The sequence below is a fragment of the Mirounga leonina genome, unplaced genomic scaffold (genome assembly GCF_011800145.1).
Source record: "Mirounga leonina isolate KUSES-001 unplaced genomic scaffold, KU_Mleo_1.0 Mir_168, whole genome shotgun sequence".
Taxonomy (NCBI): Eukaryota; Metazoa; Chordata; class Mammalia; order Carnivora; family Phocidae; genus Mirounga; species Mirounga leonina.
Window position 1 is genome coordinate 52601834 of NW_023270426.1, and position 18225 is coordinate 52620058.

At 37.4% G+C, this 18225-nt stretch overlaps 1 protein-coding gene across 5 annotated transcripts in view; it reads left to right on the forward strand.

Annotated features, from left to right (window-relative positions):
* The window catches only part of ATG10 (autophagy related 10), a 267080-nt gene that overhangs the window by 177596 nt on the left and 71259 nt on the right, over positions 1–18225 (forward strand). For all 5 annotated transcript variants that reach the window (XM_035014773.1, XM_035014774.1, XM_035014775.1 and 2 more), the window contains 2 exons: positions 7493–7631; positions 17648–17745. In XM_035014773.1, the coding sequence (XP_034870664.1) occupies positions 7493–7631; positions 17648–17745 (237 nt within the window). The remainder of the gene's footprint in view (positions 1–7492; positions 7632–17647; positions 17746–18225) is intronic.

The following is an 18225-nucleotide window of genomic DNA, read 5'->3' on the forward strand; positions in this document are numbered from 1 at the left end:
CCAAACTCTTTCTATGAGGTCAGCATTACCTTGATCCCAAAACCAGACAAACACCCCACCAAAAAGGAGAATTACAGACCAATATCCCTGATGAACATGAATGCAAAAATTCTGACCAAAATACTAGCCAATAGGATCCAATAGTACATTAAAAGGATTATTCACCCAGGATTTATTCCTGGGCTGCAAGGTTGGTTCAACATCTGCAAATCAATCAATGTGATACACTACATAAATAAAAGGAAGGACTAGAACCATAGGATCCTCTCAATAGATGCAGAAAAAGCATTTGACAAAGTACAGCATCCTTTCTTTTTTTTTTTTTTAAAGATTTTATTTATTTATTTGACAGAGAGAGACACAACGAGAGAGGGAACACAAGCAGGGGGAGTGGGAGAGGGAGAAGCATGCTTCCTGCTGAGCAGGGAGCCCGACGCAGGGTTCAATTCCAGGAGCCTGGGATCATGACCTGAGCTGAAGGCAGATGCTCAACTCAACAACCAAGCCACCCAGGCGCCCCTACAGTATTCTTTCTTGATTAAAACTCTTCCCAGTGTAGGGATGGAGGGAACATACCTCAATATCATAAAAGCCACCTATGAAAAGCCCACAGCGAATATCATTTTCAATGGGAAAAAACTGAGAGCTTTTTCCCTAAGGTCAGGAACGTGGCAGGGATGTCCACTCTCACCACTGCTATTCAGCGTAGTACTAGAAGTCCTAGCCTCAGCAATCAGACAACAAAAAGAAATCAAAGGCATCCGAATCAGCAAAGAAGAAGTCAAACTCTCGTTCTTTGCAGATGACGTAATACTGTGTGTGGAAAACCCAAAAGACTCCACCCCAAAATTGCTAGAACTTGTACAGGAATTCAGTAAAGTGGCAGGATATAAAATCAATGCACTGAAATCCGTTGCATTCCTATATACTAACAATGAGACAGAAGAAAGAGAAATTAAGGAGTCAATCCCTTTGCAATTGCACCCCAAACCATAAGATACCTAGGAATAAACCTAACCAAAGAGGCAAAGGATCTGTACTCAGAAAACCATCAACACTCATGAAAAAAATTGAGGAAGACACAAAGAAATGGAAAAACGTTCCATGCTCATGGATTGGAAGAACAAATATTGTGAAAATGTCAATGCTACCTAGAGCAATCTATATATTCAATGCAATTCCTATCAAAATACCATCACCTTTTTTCACAGAGCTGGAACAAATAATCCTAAAATTTGTATGGAACCAGAAAAGACCCCAAATACCCAGAGGAATGTTGAAAAAGAAGACCAAAACTGGTGACATCACAAATCTGGACTTCAAGCTCTGTTACAAACCTGTAATCATCAAGACAGTATGGTACTGGCACAAAAACAGACACATAGATCAGTGTAACAGAATAGAAAGCCCAGAAATGCACCCTCAACTCTATGATCAACTAATCTTCAAAAAAGCAGGAAAGAATATCCAATAGAAAAAAGAGTCTCTTCAACAAATGGTGTTGGGAAAATTGGACAGCCACATGCAGAAGAATGAAACTGGGCCATTTCCTTACACCACACACAAAAATAGATTCAAAATGGATGAAAGACCTAAATGTGAGACAGGGATCCATCAAAATCCTAGAGGAGAACACAGGCAGCAACCTTTGTGACCTCGGCTGCAGCAACTTCTTGCTAGACACATCTCCAAAGGCAAGGGAAACAAAGACAAAAATGAAGGTACTTCATCAAGATAAGCTTCTGCACAGCAATGGAAACAATCAGCAAAACTAAAAGGCAACCTACTGAATGGGAGAAGATATATGCAAATGACATATCTGATAAAGGGTTAGTATCCAAAATACATAAAAAAACTGATACAATTCAATACCTAAAGACAAATAATCCAATTAAAAAATGGGCAAAGAACACGAACGGACATTTCTCCAAAGAAGACATACAAATGACCAACAGACACATGAAAAAATGCTCAACATCACTCAGCATCAGGGAAATACAGATCAAAACTACAATGAGCTACCACCTCACACCAGTCAGAATCACTAAAATTAACAAGTCAGGAAACGACAGATGTTGGCGGGGATGTGGAGAAGGGGGAACCCTCTTACACCATTGGTGGGAATGCAAGCTGGTACAGCCACTCTGGAAAACAGGATGGAGGTTCCTCAAAAAGTTGAAAATAGAGCTACCATATGATCCAGCAATTGCACTACTGGGTATTTACCCCAAAGATACAAATGTAGTGATATGAAGGGGTACGTGCACCGCAATGTTCATCACAGCAATGTCCACAATAGCCAAACTATGGAAAGAGCCAAGATGTCCATCAACAGATGAATGGATAAAGAAGATGTATGTGTGTGTATATATATATATACATATATATATATATATATATACATATATATATATATATATACTCACACACATACATCCACACACACCCCACACACATATATGTTATATACATATATATACACACATATCCATATATATATACATACACATTATATACATATATATACGCGCAACGGAATATTATGCAGCCATCAAAAAATGAAATCTTGCCATTTGCAACAATGTGGATGGAACTAGAGGGTATTATATAGCTAAGCAATATAAGTCAGTCAGAGAAAGACAAATACCATATGATTTCGCTCATATGTGGGATTTTAGAAACCAAATAAACAAAGGGAAAAAAGAGAGATACACACACAAACCAAGAAACAGACTCTTAACTATAGAGAACAAACTGATGATGACCAGAGGGGAAGTGGGTGAAATAGTTGATGGGGATTAAAGAGTATGCTCATTATAAAAAGCAGTGAGTAATGTAGAGATTTGTTGAATCACTATTTTGTACACCTGAAACTAAAATAACACTGTATGTTAACTATATTGGAATTAAAATAAAAAGCTTAATAAAAATGAAAGCAAAAAAAAAATAGTTTGCTCTTTTGATTGCTGAGTAATGTGGAATGATGTATCACAGGTTAGCCATGACCTTTTGAAAGACATTTGAAACATTTCAAGTTTTGGGCTATTCTGAATAAAACTGCTGTGAACATTTGTGTACAGGTTTTTCATTTCTCTGGGATAAATGCCCATGAGTGTAATTGGTGGGTTGTATGTTAATTACATGTTTAGTTTGTAAGAAATTGCCGTATGATTTTATAGTCTAAGCAGCAGTGTGTGAATGATCTAGTTTCTCTGCATCTCTTCCAGCATTAGAAGGTGTCACTATTTGTTATTTTAGCCATTCTGATAGATACATAGTGATATCTCCTTGTAGTTTTAATTTGCTTAATGGCTTACTTTCCATTTGTTTGTCATTTTTGGTGATCTTTTGCATTTTTACTCCTCCATTTACTTCTTTTTGGACCTTGCGGTGGGGATGGTGTTGCTGGTGAATTAACTGTGAAGTTTGTTGTAGAATACTTAGATGGGAGGAAACAGGTCTGCTCCTGAAATAGAAAGTATTGCTCACTATGATTCTCAGCTCTGTGTTAGAGTCTCTGGGAGTACAAAGACGAATAAGATAAGAACCTTAGTCTAATACCATCTGGCACTTTCAGAACGGGAAGCAGAAAAGATGTAGAAGTTTGAGATCTCCAAATTGCATAACATTTGCATGGGCATCATAAAGATCACTGTGAATGATGGATAGATCCTGGCAGACACAGGCCAAGGATTCAAATTCATTTAATACGAGTTAAGGATGCAAAAATGTCTTTGCCCACAGGTAGCTGCCCAGAGTGAGGGACTGGGAAACACAGCAGCCCTCCCAGTGAGAGGAGTGCTCAAACACTCCTGACTTCAAACCCCACAGAGGTACTCCTGCTGATGAGAATAGTGATTAGAGTGAGACTTCTCATGGCTCTTCAGGAAGCTTGTTCTGTCTGTCCTCTCTCTCTTATTCCTTGGGCCTCCTAACTGTTCCAGAGAAACTGGATTTATGTCCAATTGATCACCACTGGCAGGTACCTGGTGTCAACCCCAGTGCATACCTGAGTGTTGAATTTGAGTTTAAGTGAACGAGATTCTTTCTAGGAATTTCATCCTCCCTAACAGGACTGAGTCTCAGGTAGTCTATATCTGCAGTCTGCTGCATAAATTAATGACCCACTTCAGTATTTGCTAAGAATTGGACAGCGATTGTCTAAGGAGAGAAATAGCTCAATAGAGAATAAGGAATAAACATACACAGAAATTTAATTTATGGTAAAGGTGGCATTAAGAAGCAACGGGGAAAAGAGGGACTATTAGAAATCCTCTGGGAAAAATTCTTACCTCACACCATATACAAAAACAAAATTCAGATGGACTAATGATCTAAATGTAAAGTTAAAAACAGAATAAAGTTTAACATTTAAAAAATTTTTAAGGGTGAGGTGGGCCAAAGTAGGAGGTCTTTTAATGAAGGTGGGTAACTCAGAATCTGCAGAGAAAATGTACGGATTTTACTACATAAAAGTGAAAAAAAATCTTTATGATAAAATAAGAAACGAAGTTAAAAAGAAAACTTAATGAAAATGTTATTTGTATATATATGTACATACTTATTAATATCACACATATCTTTGCACATCTTTGTTTTTCTGTGATGCAGAAGGATATATCTATATCCTATAAAAGTTATTTCTAATATACAAAGAATTTATATAATTCCATAAGAAAAGTGCAAACTAAATATCAAAAAAATAGGCAAAGGGTAGGAACAGGCAAATCACAGAAGAATGCAAATTACCAATAAACATATTAATAGATATTCACTTTTACTAGTAATCAAGAAACTAGAATTTAAAACCAAAAAATGCAGGGCGCCTGGGTGGTTCAGTTGGTTAAATGTCTGACTCTTGATTTTGGCATAGGTCATGATCTCGGGGCTGTGAGATCTTTCGAGTCCCGAGCCAGGCTTTGCACTCAGCCGGGAGTCAATTTCTCTCTCTCTGCCCCTCCCCCCACTCTCTCCCTGTCTCTTTCTAAATAATAATAATAATAAATCTTAAAAATAAAACCAAAAAAGGACATTTAAAAATTCATCAAATACACAGAAATTAAAAAACAAATAATGTTCAAGTACTTACGGGATATGGGAAAGGACATTCTCCTACATTCTTTCTGGGAATATAAATCGATGCAGTCTTTTTCTGAGGGTAGATTGGCAGTTGTCTGTTGAACTTTAAAACGCACATACTCTTTCATACAATAATGCCCCCTTTAGGAATCTACCACAGAAAAATAGAGGTGTATAAGGATATATATGCTATGATATGTATTACAGTATTAGTTGTAGCAGCAGAAAATTATAATCAACCTAAAATATCTAGCAATATGGAAATGCTAAAAGAAACAAACTATGGCATAGTCATGTAATGGAATACAATAAAGCCATTAAAAGAAAGAGCAAAATCTATAGCATTGATATGGCAGGACATGATAAGATGTCCATGAATGAAAAGCAAAAAAATCAAATCAAGGAATATATGTATATGCATCATGATTTTTTTTTTTTTTTTTAGAGAGTGTGTGTGTGTGAGGGGGAGAGGGGCAGAGGGGAGAGGGAGAGAGAGAGAATTTTAAGCAGGCTCCATGCCCATTGCGGAGCCTGAGTTGGGACTCAGTCTCACGACCTTGAGATCATGACCTGAGCTGAAATCAAGAGTCACAGGCTTAACTGACTGAGCCACCCAGGCACCCCCATACATCATGAATAAATCTAGGGTGTGTGGGTGGATGTATATGTCTATATGTGATTGTAGGCCAAAAAATTCTAAAAGTCTGGAAAAATACACACTGACCTATTAAAAATGGATACATACCAGAGGTATAGAAGTGCTGGGGTGAGGGGAATTTCACTTTTTATTTTATGTACTTTTACAGTATTTGCAATGATTTTTTTTTCTTTTTTTTTAAGGAGGGATGGGGGCAGGCAGAGGGAGAGGGTGAGAGAATCTGAAGCAGGCTCCACGCTCAGTGTGGAGCCCAACACAGGGCTCCATCTCACACCCCCGAGATCATGACCTGAGCTGAAATCAAGAGTCAGAGGCTTTACTGACTGAGCCACCCAGGTGCCCCTGCAATGATTTTTTATCACGAAGACATAATGCTTTATAATGTTAAAAAAGAAAGGAAATTATAAATGCTAAACAACCTAAGCTTTGACCAAAAAGAAATAATTTGGTTTGAAGAACTGCTTTTAAAGGAGATACAGGTAACTTTGCCTAATGAAAAATCAAATAAACAAACAGAAAAATCTCTTTCTTGCTACTGTATGAACTTTCTGTTTCTGGACTATATATTTCAGTGATTTCTCTCTGGTTATTTAATTCATTGTGTTTAATTGATAGTGTTTACTGGAGTTTAGTGAAAACTGTTCTGTAAGTATCTTCGGTTGTGATTTATCTAGTGTAGTATCTCCCCCAGTGAATTGACTGTGAGTGGGGAATTAGTAAAGCAGATACAGATCTGGAGAGTAGTCTGTGGCTTTACTTATCTTCACAGGAAACCTTATTTCATATTGATAAAGTTTGAAATCTTTCCTGTAACTCTTTCCTATTGTTCCTTGTTGTTACTGTTTTAATGAGAGGTAGAAATGAGCCAAACCAACCTTCTTCTTTCCTTTTAGTAATTTAATTTCAAAGGAAATTCTTCAACCCGAATCAACCCAAATAAATGAGTGTGGATGGAACCAGATTCTGACTCAACATGTCCAGTTAATTGCTTCCAAACATTAAGATAAATTCCTCAGAAACACCCACAAATAATTTTTAAAAAGTCCCTCAGTAAAGAATGATTAGTGGGAAGTGAGCTGGCTATAACCATCTTTGCTTACAAAAACCATGTTTAAGTTGGCATTAGTATTTGCCATCTATTCTATCGTAAATATCAAGATTTATCATAGAAATATGCCACAGATAGCACAATAATAAAGAAAACAGACTCATCTCAGGTTTTGAAATGTACCTAACAAACTCAACCTCTTGCAAAATAACTTTCTTATTCAAAATGAAACTGGGAATTGTTCAGCACACAATGAATCATCTTTTGGCAAGTACAATAGAATCTTTAGGGACATTTCACAGCCTCTTGTTCAATTGTTAGGATGTTTTTAGCTTTCACAGGTAGGGAAGAAGGTAGCTTGTATAGCCATCATCTTGTTGCTAAAATTGTACAGTAAAGATTTTTCAGAGTTGCTGTTGCAATAGATCTTTTGCTTTTTTTTTTTTCCTTCCTGTTTCTTTACCCAGAGCTGCTTTGTCTCTCAAAAACAATCTGGAATTACTTAATGCTAATGTTTTCTGGTTTTACTATTTACCCAGGACTCAAATGTTAAACATTAATGTTGGAAACTCCTTTTTCCTTACCTCATAGTGCTATATTTATTTAACTGTTATTTTGCCAGAAGAAAACCTCCTCTTTCCCTTTCTGTGTTAATGTACTTTTTTTTTTTTTTTTTATTGACACACACATTTTGTTTTTGTTTTCAGGAGGCTTTAGAGCTACCCCTGGATGATTTTGAAGTGACTGACACCACAACGGGAAGCGAAGTGATTAAATATGAGTATCATGTCTTATACTCCTGTAGCTACCAAGTGCCTGTGCTTTACTTTAGGGCAAGCTTTTTAGGTAAGACCATGTCGCCTGCTAGATATAAATGCATAACATTTACATATAAGGCAGAAAGCAGATTTAGAAAATTATTCTTGAGAGAAAAAAAAAATAGAGTTAAAAATAAGAAAACTGTGGGTGAGGTAAGGTTTTACCAGTAAATTTTCTCATGCTTTAGAAAGAGTATCAAGACTTCAGAGTGAATGATATCATCCCAGCCTTAAGTCTGATCTTCAGATTCTTGGCCTCCTGCCCAACGTTGACTAAGCCCCTGGCCCTTTTTCTTTTCCTTAAACAAGTAGGAACAATGTAAAGCTACAATGTTTATGTACTTCTAACTTTACAGTAAAAATGTCTTTCACTCTTAAGCGATTCTGTTAACTCAAAAGCCCCCATGTCTCCTTCCTCAAATGCTAATAATTATTTCAAGAACGGTTTATCAAATAGTTCAAGCTATATTTAAAAATAGCACGAACATTTCCTTCGGCCATCTATACATCTCCAGTGCTGTAGCTTCCTGCCATGCTGTTACTCAACTCATTCCCCTTGCCAAGAAGGTGGAACACCCTGTCTCCTCTGAGGCCTTGGCTAATAAAGCTTATTTAATCAGCAGCCACATGGAGTTCTCACCCAGTAGCGCGGCAATGACTCCCTCTTCTCGTCCTCTGACTAAACCTGGTCAGCATTGCAAGGCCCTGTCTCCCTGGGCTCAGGACAAGAGGAGCTGCCTCCCCAGCCCACCCCCTACCCTGTTTCTCCTTTCCTCTCTGGCCTTATCAGCAGCATTTGCATTTTGAACAGCCTTCTAACTTTTTCTGGGTAGCTAAGACATCTGAATTTAGCCAGTGATATTTTATTTTTAATTAAAAAGTAGCTTAAGCTACTTTGAATGTGTATTTGGTAGATTTAATCACTTGCTGCCTTATATTGTTTAATGGTCTCTAATTTTGCAGTGTTGGCGGTTTAACAAGCACTTAGGATTTAAAACACAAGAACAAATTCTCATAGACTCCCTGGTGAGAAGATTTTAATCTGAGGTGCAGTTCCTAAGAACTGACAATTTGGGGTAAATTTTCAACATGGGACATGGGGAATTGAGGACACTGATAGTTACTAATTCACAAACTCTTGCTGCAGATTTATCCATATGATTATTATAGGCCTTTAAAACACTCACTTTATTGTTGTAATTCTCTTCAGTTTGGAGCCCAGAGGTTAAGGGGGTTTATTGTCAGTGAACTCTGTTACCATAAAAAGCAGAAGGGGATACATTTATTTACCATGGGGGAGGGGAAATACTTTTCTTGGTTTTGGCTTGCAGTGGCTCTACCTAGTACCTTTCTAGATTCGAAGACGCATCGAGGCTGCAGGTAAAGGAAATAGGACACTACTTCTTCAATACTGTACTTTTCTATAATTAGTATTCACCATAAGCAGTTAATCACCAGAGAAGAGCTCCCAGAGACAAAACAAGTTGTTGAGCTTGTCAGCATTAGGGAGTCGGAGGTGTTGAAACATGACTGCTTCTAGCTGGAAGTGGGTCTTGCCGAGGCTGGTGGATGAGCTCAGACGTGTACTTTGCTCTTATGTGCCAACAGCTCCCCTTACAGTACAGCACAGTGATTGTTCCTGCAAGTCCAATTATATTTTAACGAAATTTGTAGACTTCTTGGGATCTTTTCTTTATGATGGCTTTCTGTTCCTTAAAAAAAAAAAAGAAAAATAGTAACAAAAAAACAAACAAATACCGCACTTGCTTTCTTGGATGCTATCTATATACTTGTAAGACCCCCTTTATTTATGGTTAATAAAAGAAAACCCCAACAAGTCATTTATTTTACATGGCAGCTTTCCTTGTTCCTCTCTCCCCATTCTGTGTGGTGTGGAATGAGCACTAGGGACTTTTTTAAATTCCAGAATTCATTTAGTATTTACGCAGGTAAATTAAAATATCTAATTTAATTTTTCAAAGCATACTGAATGTTTTCTTGTGGAGGAACATGAAAAATGCTTCTTTCCTTTATCATATTCTAAGAATTTCTTTTCTCTTTTCTACTAACTTAGCCTAATGGATGTTCTAAAAATGTTTCGCCCTTTACTCTGGAGTCATAATTTTTCATTTATTCCCTTTAATCCATTCCCTTTTTCTGCGCTATCTGATTTCTCTGGCCCTCCATCTGTTTGTTAAACAGATCTCTGTCAGTGTGGTGAATGGATTCCTACCATCTTCCTCTTATTCCAGGTCCAGATTTTTCTTTGTCTCATTCTAACAGAGTTCCGACCTAGAAAGAGGATGATTATAAAAATTTCTTGCTCAGGGGTCTTTTTTGTTGCTTCAGAAATAGTTCACTTAGCCCTGCTTTGGACAGATATTTAGAATTTCTTTTGCATTTGATTGTTAGTAAAAATTAGTTTCTCTGCTCTGCTCTGATTTTTCTTCTGTTACCTTTTTTTTTTTTTAAGTAAAGCAATTAGTAGTAGTAATTCGCATTTAAGTGACATGACCTTTTCTTTTATCAACTAGTTTAGATTCCAGAAGAAATATTTATTGTGTTTCTTGAAATGCAAATCCATTGAATTGTGATTACTTCTTATTCCTCTGTATTGGCCAGTGTCCACCAGGCCTATTATTGCCCAGGACTCAGCTAACATGGCACTTGCTCTTTTCACTTCCATGTCATATCACATCACACCACATCATTTCACATCATATCGTATATAATATCGCAAGTTTCACTATAAGAGAATTATTTGCTTGTCCCCTATGAAATGGTAAGCAAGAAAATGGAGCTGTAAGGTGAAAAGAGGGAGGAAGGAAATTAATAGCGAGTACCTATAACCTACAAAGTGATAAGCTTAATTCATGGTAGTGTGTGTGTGTAATACATATGTGACATTTGTTATTTGTCTTACTCATTTTGGCACCCACAGGATCTGCTGTGATATAGTATCAACAAGTATTTACTGAATGAACCAATGATGAGGAATTTCTAACCATTTCTGCATACAACCCAAAGATGGAAACAGTGTGATCGGGCCTTATTTGAATTGCTCTGATGGGTTATAAGGAAGAGAGTGATGCTGTTGTCTCCAGGAAGCTCAGGACCCAAAACATCTATATATACTTTTACTCTCCAGTTTGATACTTCTTAGAGACTACAGAAGTAGTTGACTAAGGAAAATGGCAAGTCTTGAGTACTCAAAGGGTGGGCATCCAAACTAGCTGAGCAGCTGCCCCACTTCTATAAACACATATTTTTATTCAATCCTTGAAGGCGAAAACAGCCAAATTGCGCCAGCATTCTACTGCTGAGTACCTCTCATTCCTACTACTTGGACATTTAGGAGCCCGGTTCTCTCGGGGGTAACATGGATTTAAGAAGAGAAATAAGGGGGCGCCTGGGTGGCTCAGTCGGTTAAGCGACTGCCTTCGGCTCAGGTCATGATCCTGGAGTCCCGGGATCGAGTCCCGCATCGGGCTCCCTGCTCGGCAGGGAGTCTGCTTCTCCCTCTGACCCTCCCCCTTCTCATGTGCTCTCTCTCTCATTCTCTCTCTCAAATAAATAAATAAAATCTTTAAAAAAAAAAAAAAAAAAAAAGAGAAATAAGTCCTTCCCAGTATTTTTTTTTTTCCCCTAACTACTTTTGCCATTTGAAGTTTGGAAGAAGTAGTGGGGCACACTTAATGCCATCTGTTACCCAGCAGTGGGTAAGAGGTAACTACATTCCTGTCAAGTAGTAATAAGTAGCCTATATTCGAAGAGTGCCTTCTGGTTTATGAAGTCCATTCTCACGAAACACTGCCATCTTCAGTGCTCACTGTTTCCCCTCCCCCATCCACCCATTCTTGAAGCACATTGTTTTAAAGAAGTATTTGTATCATGCTAACTAAGGGCTTTGTGCACTGCCCATCATTCCAGCACCTTTTTATGTCCCATTTTTCCTTTTCGACTGAGGACTTGGTTTTGGTCAAAAGCTGGTGGCAAGTGTTAGAAACGTAGTGGAAAACCTTAGTTATATACATAATGTCTTAGGGCTTCACCAGAGTCCTAAGCTTACATAGTTTTCCCTTTCATGACAACTGGAGATTTCTATATTTATTTCAGTTTGAATTCTGATTTATTCCTGCCCTGTCTTTCTTCTTTTCCTTTGTTCTCAATCTCCATTGAAAAAGAGACCAAATGGTTCTTCTCATTTTCAAAATATTTAATTCTTTGGCTGACATATGGGTTCTTCTTGGGAACTGTTTTGACATATTTCTTTAATTAGTCAGAAGGGCTGCTTTTGAATAGGGAAGGAAACATTTCTTCCATTCAGCAACTGAATGTCTGTTCTTTCTGGAGATCCATTCTATTATTGGCCCGGGGAGTAAGAGTATAGAATTAAAAATGTAACCCAGATATTTCATGTGGAAGATTTGTCCACTTGCTGTATGCCTAAAGGATGCTCATGGAGGAACAGGGAGAAGGAAATAGCCAAGGAATAATTACCTCTCAAAGGCAAACCACGATAAAGGCCAGCATAAAGGAAGAATAATGGAAAGTTTGGACTTAGAGCGGTGTGTAAATCATCAAGGAGAAGGAAGAAGAGCCTTGTTCAATGTGGTCTGGAACAAGAGGAGGTCTTTGGAGTGCTTGGAAGAGAATAACAGGAAAACAGAAAGATGGAGTTGGAGGAAGTTGGAGAATAAAGTAAAGTATCCACAGCTCCGTCCAACAACTTGCAAGGGAAGGTAACAGGTTGGCTTTTCTGAAGAGGCTGGAAAAAGCATCAGAGAAGAGGAGGAGGGTGGGTGCCAAGCTGGAGAGAGCATAGCATGTTTGGGGAACAGTGAGAGGCCAGTTTGAAGTAAAGGTTTCCTTAAGATGAACTGCGGAAGAAATATTTGGAAAGATATGTTGAGGTCAAATTATGAAAGAGATAATGGGTTGGAAGTGGTTGCCAGCAAAGTGAGAGGTGAGGCAGCTTGTTGAACAGGAAAGAAAAGGTGGATTGGAGAGGTTCTTAAAGATTGAGGCAAAAATGATTCTCATTAATGATTACAATGAGCAGAATATAGAAAATGATTTGACAGATAATTTATTTGATCATAGAGAATCTTTAAGAAAGTTCATATATGCCACGTATACTTATATAAAGTTATAAAGCTATGATAATGGAATGGAACATGAACTTTGGTACATTAAAAAGAGATTCAATGGATTGAAATCAAATTTAAGAGCAAATAGTGGGAATTATTAAGAAAAATAATGAAAAATTAACTAACACAAAGATATTCAAATTGAAAAATCAAACAATAGAGGAAATTTAACAAGAATTATTTGTTGAACCATGTAAACGTTTGAAATAGTATGGGGAGTTAGGATGCTTGTTTAAAACATACGATGGGAATAGAATCCCATTGAAAAATCAAGCCCTGGTTTAAAAATGTTTTAAAGAGGAAAATGCTAGAGAAATGTGAAACAAAACTACAGGGAGAACTAATTAGCCAAAAGGTTTATTCTAACCTGTATTAGTGCAAAATACCATATATACAAAAAGCAACAGATTTTAAGTGGATCCAAGGCCAGGAAGAGGACATGAGAAGGTAATTTATTTTCTTACCTGAGAGAGACTATATTTTAGCTTTCCTGGATAGATGAATGTTTGTGTTGTGCTCCATAAGGAAGAAATTTAGAGAGCTGCACATTTTGAGTAATATATAGATTATTTGACATGTAGGTTATTATTCAATTGAGAGATTTTATATGAAAATTGTTAAATTAAACGCTACTGGCAGTTGCTAAAGATTGTACTTTTTAATTATTCTATTTTTCATCCAGTGTCTCTTCTTCTTTTATCATTGACATTCTAGGTTGCTGACAGAATATTCCTTTAGCTCAAATGTGTATCATCATTCCAGGAGATAGAGGCATATAGTAGGCATTCAATAAACACTTGTTAAATAAATGGCCTTAATTTGCCATGCTTACTTTGTGGGTTGCTGCTGAAATTATTTCAGCTTCTGCTTCAATTTTTCAAGCATGCAGGGGATTTTGCTGAGCTTCTCAGCCTCAGTGTGATTAATGAGATTTCTAAGTATGTTAAAATTGGTGCTATTGAATATCTTGGGTCTAAAACTAGGGAGTTGTTGATTGAGTATGCTTATGTCACCTCTGACTGAGGCCAGACAGAAAAGAATAGACCCTCTTAACAGGGCTTAAAGTTTCTGATTGAAGATACCTTCAACTGAACATGAAAGCACATAATAATGTGTTTCATGAGCTTAACCAAGGATTTGTTTATGCCCACAGTGTATTTTAAGTTAAAGTTTTGGGTCTTCGGTTTTCATAAATAGATAGATTCAAAATCGCAAAGTTCTTCAAGTTTCTGCAATATTTAAGCTCTACTTTTATGACGTGATTTTTGAAATATATTTGATGGTCTCCGTTTAATGGTTTCTGTGGAATTAATGAAGGTTCCATTTGGTTTTGAAATAATTAGAATCACAATCATATTTTGAATATATTTTGTGTGTCAGTGGTGTATGACATGGTTTTGGAGAAATTGCTGATTAGGTCAAAATTTTTTGTTTTAGCATAAAAGATCACAAAACTAACTTTTGTATGTCTTTGATCGTGAAGGCATGAGCGTTGACTGGGCAAGTTGATGATAAAGGCTTAGAGAAAAGAACCCACATCACAGTCATTATTGTCATATCTGTATGTGAGAGAAAAAGCTATATTAGCCAGATTGTCTGCAGTGTAGATGGTCAGCAGAAGCTGGAGAGATTGGCACTCTTGTCATAGTAACTTGCACAAGTGCTCATTTGATCATCATTAATACATGCATTTTTAAACAGTCTGTAAATGCATTAGAGAATACAGACCCATTAGAGAATGGGTCTATTCACTTAGAAAACACTCTTCTCTTTCTAGAAAGTGGGTAGCCCTCTTACAAACATGCATGTAGGAGCATGATGCATCTTTTTATGTTTGAACTTATTATTTTTACCTCTGTAATTATCTGTTATTTCTAAGTTGACCAGATCATTGTTTTAATTCCTGCATTGTAAGATGTTAATTGTTTTCCTGTAAATCTGAGGTTCTCTGAAAACATATGTCACACACCCTCAATCGTAGCATCAAATCTGATGAAAATATTCTGTTACATTTGTTCTGGGTCTTTCCACCTTGTTGGTAGCTGCTGATTATTGCATTTTGTATGAATGGTTCCAGCAGATTATGCCGGGTTTTGACAGTGGTAATATCCGAACCACTTACTCCATCCTTAGATTGTAGGCTGAAATATTTTAAGGAGTAAAATTAAAATCATTATTGATGGCCAGATATTAAACCCAGCATTCTCTAAGTCTGCAAAGCCTTTCTCTGTCTTAGAGGAGATAAAGTTAAGGAGGGTGTCCTTTCATTTATCATTTACTCAGTAAATATTTATAAAGCATTTGCAATGTGTGAGTGGGGCTTGGAACTACACTGTAGGGCTGCAGTGGTGAAAGGATAGGGGCAGTCTCCACCCTCAGAGGCTGCAGGGAATGGCGGGAAGGGTACTGAGACCCGCCCCCAGAGGTTGCCGGGGATGGCAGGAAGGTCACTGAGACTTGAATTCCAGCTCCAGTGCAGTCATGAACTGGCTGCATAATTTTGGCTGATGTATGTTTCCCAAGACCTTGGTTGTCTTAATTATACCAGCTCTAACATTTTGTTATCCTACAACTTGATTTCTTATAACTTCAACATCTGAAAATTATTTTAAAAGCATGTCATCTTTTTATAATTTGATTATTTGGTTTACCATTTGACATTGAAGTACTTAAGACCCTACCCCCCTCTTCCAACATCAGTACACACACACACACACACACGTGTGCGTATTTTGAAGATATGTAGTGCTTATCTTAAGGGCAAAGTTTGGCCCTGCTCTGTAAATGTGTTCAGAAAACAATATAACACAGATACTGAAGGCAGCTTGTTTTTAACTTGTACCTAAACATGACATTCAAATGTTAATTGGATGAATAAATCTTGTTCATTTTACAGACATGGAAATGTCAATGGAATAAAACTATTTATCAAAAGATAATGGTCTCCTGCCACAGATAAATGCCAAGATGAAGATACGTATTGAAAATGTATCAAAATACTCTATTGCTATTTATTGAAAATAAAGGTTGAGGAAAAGTTCAACTTTTCTGGTCAAACATGAGAAATGCCCTGCCTCTGGTATTAGTATATTATGTCATCAAACACAATGTGCATGGTGTAGAAACATGAGAAAATTCTAAGAAATAGTGGTCTATAAGTGAAACCTTTAGCTTTATAGTATGGGAAGTACTGAAGTGGTGCAGTGGGGGCTGGGAGGAGATACCTACTAGGTATTAAGCTCTGACTGTGTGCCTGACACAGTCCTGGGTGTGTTCACTGATGCAAGCCCATTCACATGAACAGGATTTGAGAAGGATAATTATACTCATTTACAGGTAAAGCCAAATAACTTGCAGTCACGTAGAGAGTTAAGTGCTGACACCAGAATTCAAATTCAGCCTGGGCTCCCAAGTCCAGTGCTCTTTTCCTACAGTCTGCATCTCTACTTAAACTCCATGAATCTGAGTACAATACCTTTTGCTTTGTGGTGGGGGCGTTAGGGGTTGGGATAGATTATTTCCCCAAGTTTTATTGCACTTGATGACCAAATACTTCTTTGGGTCTAATGATCTGATATACTGATGAGCTTTCTTTCTTTCCTTTTTTAAAAAAAAAAGCTCACAGGAGTGAGAGTGTTATAGTTTTAGTTTTAGTTTAGTTTAGTTTTTTTTTTTTTTTAAGATTTTATTTATTTATTTGAGAGAGAGATACCGAGAAAGGGAGCCCAATGTGGGACTCTGACCCAGGACCCTGGGATCATGACCTGAGCCGAAGGCAGACACTCAACTGACTGAGCCACCCAGGTGCCGTGATGAGCTTTCTTTAAATGCAATTGTCCACTTGCCTAAGCGAGCACAACCCTAAGTTCTGAGGACTTGATAGCTCTGGGCCAAGTAGCATTAAATTCTAGTAGTAAGATCACCTTCTGTCCAGCAGTGTGCGATTTCCAAGTCTTTAGGTAATTTCTTCTTTCTACTTTATTTTACAAATTTAGATACCTATTTCTCTCCTAGTGCCATAGTGGTCTTCATGAAATACATTATTTGGATTGTTATGAATATAGGTGAATTGTTGTGATTGTTAGAAATATAAGTGAATTGTTGAATTGTTTAAAGAAAGAAAAAGAATTATTATTCACTAGAATAATAGTGAATAATACAGCCACTTCCCTAATCTCTTCATGCCAATTCCTTCTCATGTCCTTCCACCCTTAACAATTCCCTTTCTCCACCTGCCACAAACACTGGATGTTAATGTCTCCCTCCTCTGTACGGTCGGAGAACTGCAGTTTTCCTCTTGGCAACAACCACTCTCTACCCAGTATTTTAGTATTAGTGTACTATTGATATACTTGTCATAGTTTCCCTAGTAGATGGTAGGCTTCGTACCAGGAGAAACTGTGTGCTTTCCTTTTTTCTATTCCCCATGGTACTCAACAGGGTGATTTGAACATTACAGATAGTCAATGAGAGAGTGAAAGAAACGTGTACGTCTTTGATTTAAGAACTCGAGGAAATAGTAAGATTTCAGAGGTGTTCATAGTGCACCCTTGTGAATATGGGAGTCTGTCTACCTGGTCCTTTGCCTGTGCTTGTATCTATCAATTCTAAAATACATTTGGATTTTATTTATTTTGCAGAATTCCTACAGGCAATGAATGAGCAGATAATTTAACTGCTAGATGGTTACAAAGGAGAGAAGCTTGAATGTTTAAATTTCCCTCAGGAAGAAAATAGTAATTCATATGGCACTCTTTTGACATATAAGTAATATGTGTACTAGCAAAGATTTTTTAAAAAATCATAACGTTCTTCTAGTAGTTTTAGATAAACACCAAACATCATTGTGTCAAATGGATTACTGACTGATGGTCTTTGCCATGCACTTTTGCAGATGGAAGACCGTTAGCTCTGAAGGACATATGGGAAGGAATCCATGAGTGCTATAAGACACAGATGCTGCAGGAGCCATGGGACACCATTACCCAACAGGTTAGAGAGTATTTTTATTTTATTATATGTGATTCTAGTTCTCTCCTCTACTCTTTTTTTCCTATTTCATTCCTCTGCATCCTTACAGATTTCAGTTCAAAGACAGTTTCCTTTAAGACACCTTCTCAGACCCAGAGCTGGTTTCTCCTCCCTGTTATAAGCTCTCAAGGCAACCCGTAGTTTTCCTTTATAATGCTTATCACAATTTTAAATTATATATTTGGATAGTTTTTTTTTTTTTAATTAATGTCTTTCTTTGTCATTGTACTATGCATTCCCATGTGGGCAGAACCTTGTTCTCTTATTTATTTTAGAGAGAGAGCATGAGTTGGTGGGGGGAAGAGGGGGAGAGAGAATCTCAAGCAGACTCTGCGCTGAGCTCGATATCACGACCCTGAGATCATGACCTGAGCTGAAACCAAGAGTCAGATGCTTAACCGACCGTGCCACCCAGGCACTTCTTTTTCTGTCTTTATTGTA